General features: G+C 50.3%; 1 protein-coding gene across 1 annotated transcript; it reads right to left on the bottom strand.

The window, feature by feature from the left end:
- Nucleotides 1–451: 451 nt before the first annotated feature.
- LOC116095616 (complement C1q subcomponent subunit A) lies at nt 452–3406 on the bottom strand. Its single transcript, XM_031376935.1, has 3 exons — nt 3309–3406; nt 2257–2426; nt 452–1244 (listed from the first exon to the last, which is right to left on the bottom strand). The coding sequence occupies exons 2-3, from the start codon at nt 2417–2419 to the stop codon at nt 670–672; spliced, it is 738 nt and encodes a 245-aa protein (XP_031232795.1). The 5' UTR covers nt 2420–2426; nt 3309–3406; the 3' UTR covers nt 452–669.
- Nucleotides 3407–7646: the final 4240 nt, after the last annotated feature.

Below are 7646 nucleotides of genomic sequence, written 5' to 3' on the forward strand. Positions count from 1 at the left end.
AGCTCGCCCACTTCCAGCCCCAGCTCCTTGCCTGAGGTAGTGACCTGGGGCTTGATGTCCTCTGTTCCAGTCTCCGTCCCATCAGTTATCTGAGAGGTATGGCTTTAAGACTCACCTAGGAGCTTACTTAACAAGACTGACCAACGCAGACGACAGACCCTGTCTCCAGCTTTCACACCCTGGCCACAGCAGTCCCCTCCCCTCTTCGAGCTTCCATTACTGGCACCACTTAGCAGATTTGGAAACTGAGGCCAAGTGGTGTGATCTGGCAGCTAGCAGGGGCTGGCATCTGGAGCCTGGTTGATATGCCCTCATCTCCCTGACCCCACCCCACCCCCACCCCCGGCCACTGCTTAGAGTGCTAACATTGCTTTCCCTCAAGCAGTCAGCCATGGCCACTTGTATGCCCCCTTCCTGCTCATACCCAGAAACCAGCCACAGCACGGCAAACCACAGACACGGATGGGGTCATTTATTCAAGAAAGTGCTCAAAGAAACCACTGGGCAGAGAGATATCAGTCCTCAGTGCCCTCTGAGCCAGCCCTTCCCCCGCACCCCCCCTAAAGCCCCAGCCCCTTCACTTTGCAGAGTGCAGAGGGAATGGGTGCAAGGTGGGGATCCCACAACAGGGAGTGCAGGAGATGGCAGAATGCTGGGCTGCTCCCCAGCTCAGGCCGAGGGGAAAATGAGGAATCCACTGAAGATGCTGTCGACTTCAGTACCCTGGTAAATGCGACCCTTTGCGGGGTCCTTCTCGATCCACACCTCGTCCCCTCGTTGCAGCTGAAGCACGGTGCCCCCTGATAACACCTGGAAGAGCCCCTTGCTGTTGGTGTCACAGAAACCCAGGGAATTCCTGGGCTGGCCCCGGGACGAGGACATGATAGACAGACAAAGGTCCCACTTGGAGATCACTTGGAAGGTGAAGTAATAGAAGCCGGGCACCGCACAGATGAAGTGACCTGTTCGGTTCTGGTACGGACTCTCCTGGTTGGTGAGGACCTTGTCAAAGATAACCACGTTGCCAGCCGTTGGTGGGTTCTGCCGAATAGCTGAGAAAGCTGGCCGGGGCTGGTCCCTGATATTACCTGGATTTCCTTTCACGCCCTTCAGTCCTGGGGGCCCGCTGTCCCCCAGGGGCCCACTGGGACCCGGGAACCCCACATTGCCGGGTTTGCCAGAGGGACCAGGTTCCCCAGGGTCTCCTTTAAGACCTCTGATACCGGTCCGGATGCCGGGAGCTCCTGTGTGGACAGAGCAGATTGGTGGATGTGGATCGATCGGGGTGGGGCTTCGTGGGGAAGGAGTCCAGAGCCTCCCTGTTCTCACAGGAAAAGCCTTGGCTTTGAAGGCACCGAGTCTGACAGACCTGACTGGCTGTATGGCCTTGGGCAAGCATGGCAACCTCTCTGAGCCTCTGCTTCATCTACAAAACCGAGCGAAGCAAATGCAGCCATGTGGCAGACCTGCATTTCTAGGAAATGTGGGGCTGGCTCTCTGGTGCTCAGTTGAGTCCTACCCATGGCTGTCACCTCACATGCCTCTAGATCACCAACTCTTTTTTTAGATTTAGGACCCTATGGTACAACTATATGCAAATTAGCAGGGTGCTATGAGGGTCTTTTGGGCCTGCAGGAGACTGGGAGAGTCAGGATGACAGGCGTCTTTCCTTCCGGCTCTGGTCATAACTCTCCCCTCTCCGCCCCCCAACCCCTCCCCCAGGATCATGAGTTCTAACAGGGTAGAGTGGACAGGAGAGCAGGGATAGAGTAGAGGGCTGGAAAGAAATGCAAAGGAGAGTTGCTATTGGCGGAGCTTTCTCCACACACTAGGTAGGGCTCTTCACGATTGGCTGATCTTTTCTCTATGAGCCAGGCGGGGCTCTGCCTCAACTTGAAGGAGGAGGGAATGGAATCTCAGAGAAGGTCTGTAACTTGTTTGAGGTCAACCAACGAGGCAATGGCTCTTGACTCTAGAGTCTTGGGACTCCTTTTTTAGACTGTTCATATCCCTTCTCTGTGCAGCCCTAGTCTTTGGAAGAGAAAGGGGGAAGAGGGATGGAGAAGCAGGAAAGGGCCACAGAGAGGTCTGAGGCTGGGGGCAAGGTCCAAGAGAAGGCTAGGCCGTCAGGTTCCAGGGTGAACTGCACACTATAGTGGCTTTCTGGAACTCCAATGCACCATTGCTTCCCAGAATCCCCTAAACCGTTGTCTCCAGGATGTCAGGACCAGCACCCCAGCTGGGGAGAAAGCTTACCTGGCTCCCCTCTCTCTCCCTTGAGACCAGGCCTCCCGGCGCGGCCAGGATTTCCTGCAACCCCATCCTTCCCGTTGGGTGCTCGGCAGACATCTTCGGCCGCTGTCCATACTAGGGTCATGGCCAGCACACAGGCCACCAGCCATCCCTGAGAGGTCTCCATGGCGTCCCTACAGAGACACACAGGGCATGCTAGACACCCAGAATCACATATCTGTCCCATGATGACGTGTCACCTGTCCTTCATGTAAGGTTATGTGACCCAGTCTTCAGCCTCAGTGGCCATTCATATCCTCCTCACCTGTATTGATTACTAGCAATGGCTTTGGCCCTACCCCTAGCCCTTGCTAGAACCCTGACCCTTATTGATCTTAACCCCAGCACCCAGTCCCTACCCTAATCCTAACCCTAACCTATAGGCCCTAGCTCTAGCCTTGATCCTGACCCTGACCTTGACCCGGACCCTAGCTCTAGCCCTAGCCCCAGTCCCAAACCCCACACCACCTTTTCCCCTGCACCTGCCCAGCATTTGATCGTATATCCACACAGACCTCCCCACTCTCTGGACACGCGCAGGCTCACACACTCCCACGGATGATGGATCTCATGGAACAAATATTTACCAAGTGTCAGCACTGCTTTAATTACAATCTCCGGCCCAGATGGCGAGCTATGCACACTCATAGGCTTTCACAAACATCTGCCTGCTCTCCGGCAGCCTCAGCCCCTTCCCACAGCCACATGAGGGCTGAATGTCCCTGCAAACTCCTCTGCTGTTGAGCCCTGGCTCCCCCATGCACTTTCTGGCTTTCTGTGTTTCTGAGGTAGGGACCCAGGATTCTGAGTCGCTACCTCTCACTGTTCCCCAGGCTCTGGCCAGAGGAGAGGGTCCTTCCGCCCACTTGCTCTGGGTCCTGTATCAGTGTCCCCAGCCCATCCATCCTTACACTGAACTAACTTGCAGCAATATTCTTCCCTTTCCCCCTCAGTTCTCAGAGTGGTCTCCCTAACTTTGGTTTCCCAGCCCCCCTCTCCCTCAGGCTTGGCCTCACCTGCCTCCGTGGTCCGCTCAAACTGGAGGTTCCAGCCCTTTGCTGATGGTGGGACAACCGTCAGCAAAGGAGTGTCACCAGGGCATTGCCAAGTTTCACATCCTTTCCAACTTCCCCTTCTTGGAATCTACCCCCTGAACTTCCCCAGGGTCCGACACCACACATGAACATTTTAAGCAGATCTCAGCAAGTTTGGGACAGGGGATGTCCTACCCAGCCACAGTTGTGAGGAGATAGGGGTTGGGAGATGGGGTTCTCCAGAGAAGCAAAGAATATCAGGGCAGAAGGACTCTGTCTTCAAACTTGTAACGTGGGGCCTTTTTCATGATTAGGGAAGACACAAGAGTCAGTCAGGGTCAAGTGCTTGTAAAATTCAAAGAAGGAACCGGGAACAGAGAGAACAGGAGGTTGGAGGCACGCAGCAATGGGTTTCAAAGTTTGTTCTCCCTTACAGCTTGTCTTTGGGAAGCTACTACATCTCTTCACTCCCAGTTTCTTTCTTACCTTTTTAAAAAAAGATCTATTTATTAGGTATACAGCATTCTGCCTGCATATGTGCCTGCAGGCCAGAAGAGGGCACTAGATCTCATTACAGATGGTTGTGAGCCACCATGTGGTTGTTGGGAATTGAACTCAGGACCTCTGGAAGAGCAGCCAGTGCTCTTAACTTCTGAGCCATCTCTTTCTTTTTTAGTTTTTTTTCCTTTTTTCTTTTTTCCTCTTCCTCTCCCTCTCCCTCTCCCTCTCCCTCTCCCTCTCTCTCTCTCCAGAGTTTCTCTGAGGAACCCTGGTTGTCCTAGAACTCACTCTGTAGAGCAGGCTGGTCTCGAACTTAGAGATCCACCTGTCTCTACCTCCTGTGTGCTGAGATTACAGGTGTGCCCCATTATGCTTGCTTTATTCAGAGCTAGCCATCGAAACCAGGGCTTCATAAATCCTAGGCAAGTATTCTACCAACTGAGCTATAGCCAGGCCCTTCAAATCAATATTTAAACAACAACAACGACAAGGCTGTGTTGGGTGGCTCAGCTTGGAGACTTGCCTAGCATGGATAAGGTCCCGAGTTTCATCTCAGCACTGTTTTTTGTTTTTTGTTTGTTTTGTTTTTTGAAAGAGATACGTGAACATCTTTTCAATTAAAAAATATCTACCATTACATCAAGTATGGTGGCACCTGTCTATAATCCCAGCACTGCTGAGGTAGAGACTGGAAGATCAGGAACTCAAGGCCACCTTGGTTGAGGCTAGACCGGACTACATGTGGCCTTATATAAAGCAACAAGAAACAACAACAGCAACAACAAAAAGAAGGGCCAGAGAGACGCCTCAGCAGGTAAAGGCACTTGTCCTAAAGCCTGGTGACCCGACTTGTCTTCTGGTCTCCACATGTATGCAATGGTATGCAAGCACGCATACAAACAGATAGGTAGATGATAGGTAGGTAGGTAGATGGACAGACAGACAGACAGACAGGCATGTAATAGAAGTTCTTAGGACATGTCAGCTTTTGTGACCTATAAATGATGCAGCCCCCAGGACCTCAGCTGGGTCAGTGAAGAGCATCTAAAACTCACATATGTACCTATAGAGAAGAGAGGAGCGGGATTCCATCAAAACAACAAGACTTCTGGATGATTCGGAAGATTGATGTGTTACATACAAAACTGACTAAAGTCCTTTTGGAATCAAGCCTGATGATTTTAGTTCAGTTCCTGGGAGCCGTATGGTGGAAGGTGAGAACCCGCTCTCAGAAGTTGTCCTTTTACCCCCCATGTGCACTCTGCATGCAAGCATAAAATAAGTAACTAAATGTAACACAAACTAAGATTTTTTTTTTTTACAGTTCTGTGGGACAATAAAAGCTAATGGAAAACCATCATTACACTTCTATGAGGCCAAAATAATTTTGAGTTATTGAATTTCTCCCAGTTCACAGCTGTCTTCACAGAGCAAACTGTACATTATGCAAAGTGACATTCCTGAGAGTGGCAGGTGACCCTTGGCACTCTTTAGACACAACTCCAGCTTGGTTTTGAAAGGACTTGGTTATCTGCCTGCCTACTCCCACATGCTGGATGGCTGTAGTCAGCAGGCCATGTGCACACACCTGCAGGAAGTCCAAGCATTCATGCTGGCACACATAGCATTAGCATGCCGGGCAGTGGTGGCTGCTCCTTTAATCCCAGCATGCAAGAGGCAGAGGCAGGCGGATCTCTGAGTTCAAGGCCAGTCTTGGACTATGGAGCAAGTCCCAGGATAGCTAGGGCTACACAGAAAGACCCTGTCTTTAACAACCAAAAAATAAATAAAAAAATAAAAAAATAAAAATAAAAAAGGGAAAAAACCAAAACCCCAAACAGACACAGCAGTGGCATGCAAAGTAAGTGGCCAGGGCTGGGAAGATGGCTCAGTGGGTAATGCACTTGCCTTGAGTTTAATCCTTAAAACTTGTGTAAAGTTTCTGGGTTAATGCGTACAGTCCCAGTGCTGGGGAGGGGAGGACAGATGAATCCCTGTGACTCAGTAACCAGTTGTCCAAGCCTACCCACTGAGTTTCAGGCCACTGAGAGACTGTCTACAAACAGACAGACCACCAAGGTGGACAGAGCCCAAAGAATGAGACAAGATTCTCAGGTTGTCCTCTCTCTCTCTCTCTCTCTCTCTCTTCTCTTTCTCCCCCTCTCTCCTTCTCTCCCTCCCTCCCTCCCTCTCCCTCCCCTATACACACACACACACACACACACACACACACACACACATACACACACACACACACAATGGGTCAGTAACAACCCCCAAAATGTTGCACAGGGAACATCTTCAGGCTGATACAATGTGGACAGGCACATTCTTCTGTCTACAGAGCTCAGACGCCTGGAGGGGAGGCTGAAGACTGTGGGACAGAAGCCCTTGCAGTCCTGCTCACAAAGTCATGCAAAGTAGAGTCATGAACCTGAGGAGTAACAGCAACAAATATCTGTCTGTCTGTCTGTCTGTCTGTGTATCCTTCTGTCTGTCTGTGTCTGTGTGTGTCCATGTTTGTGTCTGTGTGTCTATGTGTGTATGTGTCTTTGTGTGTGCCTGTGTGTATGTCTGTGTGTATATGTTTTTTTTGTGTGTATGTGTGTCTATGTGTGCATGTCTGTGTGTCTGTTTGTGTGTCTGTGTTCATGTGTCTGTGTGTATATCTGTGTGTGTATCCTCTGTCTGGATGTATGTCTATGTGTGTGTGTCTGTGTATCTGTGGGTGTATATGTCTTTGTGTATGTGTGTGTAGACCTCACACACACTAGGCCCGTTTTCTATCACGGAGCTACATCTCCAGCTCTCCTTTTACACTTGATTTTAAGACAGTCTAAGTTGTCCTGGTTGAGCCTGAATCTATTCTGTAGCCCAGGCTGGCCCTGCACTCACAATCTTCCCCAGTAGCTGGGATGACAGACCTGCACCACTAGACCCAGACATATCTTTTCGATTATTCAGGTTCTTTCTGGTGGTGCTCTGTCTCCATCAAGGGCTGTGCTCTCCGACCTTAGGCGAGCCCTGTTTTGTAGCAGTGTTCCTGTTGGTGAGCAGGGGCGTGACTCTCGGCGATCACACTTGCCGAGCGTGTGTGAGACCCTGGTTCTAATCCCTAACACTGAAAAAAAAAAAAAACACTACTAGAGGAAACATCCAAAAAAAATAAATGCCACATTGGGGGACACTTGTCATTGGCTCTCCACTGTCCCTCTGGGCTTTGATGTTGGGATAGATTTCCCTTTCAGTTGATCAATTGGCTAATGTTACCCAACATTCCCTCCCAAAAGGAACTGCTGGATCTTTGAAGACAGGAGCCATAGACACAGTAAGGTGCGAGACCAGGAAGGGCCGCAGAGGCTGAGGTGGACTCGGGGACTGAAAGTCTCCTCCACACTGCGCATCTCAGAAGTAAATGCAACACAACCTACTTTATTCAAATTGCCATTTCTAACTCTTCTTTGAATTGTAGTAGGCAAGGTGCACACACACACACACACACACACACACACACACACACACACACACACTTCTTTTCATTTAGTAGCATTGAACAGGCATGGTGGTTCAGACCTGAAAACCTAACACCTGGAAGACCTAACTGGGCTACATATGTTCAAAAAAAAAAAAAAAAAAACCTATATGGTACAAGCTGTATAAGCTGAGATGCCTGACACTTGATATTTGGGCATTAGATGTCCCTGTGTCCATTGCCATCTGCTCAGACTTGGAGTATTTCACTGTACCCACAAGAGTCGTGGAACCCCTCTTAGGCCACAGGCCTTCTTCAGGAAGCAGGGAGAGAGAGCGAAATCCAAC

This window comes from Mastomys coucha, unplaced genomic scaffold (genome assembly GCF_008632895.1).
Source record: "Mastomys coucha isolate ucsf_1 unplaced genomic scaffold, UCSF_Mcou_1 pScaffold18, whole genome shotgun sequence".
NCBI classification, from domain to species: Eukaryota; Metazoa; Chordata; class Mammalia; order Rodentia; family Muridae; genus Mastomys; species Mastomys coucha.

What these genes read in the sequence shown, in the direction of transcription:
- LOC116095616 (XM_031376935.1), bottom strand. Translation starts at nt 2,419, where the DNA reads ATGGAGACCTCTCAGGGATGGCTGGTGGCCTGTGTGCTGGCCATGACC. An exon ending in GGGAGAGAGAGGGGAGCCAG is followed by an intron (nt 1,245 to 2,256) that starts GTAAGCTTTCTC and finishes CTGTCCACACAG; the next exon opens with GAGCTCCCGGCATCCGGACC.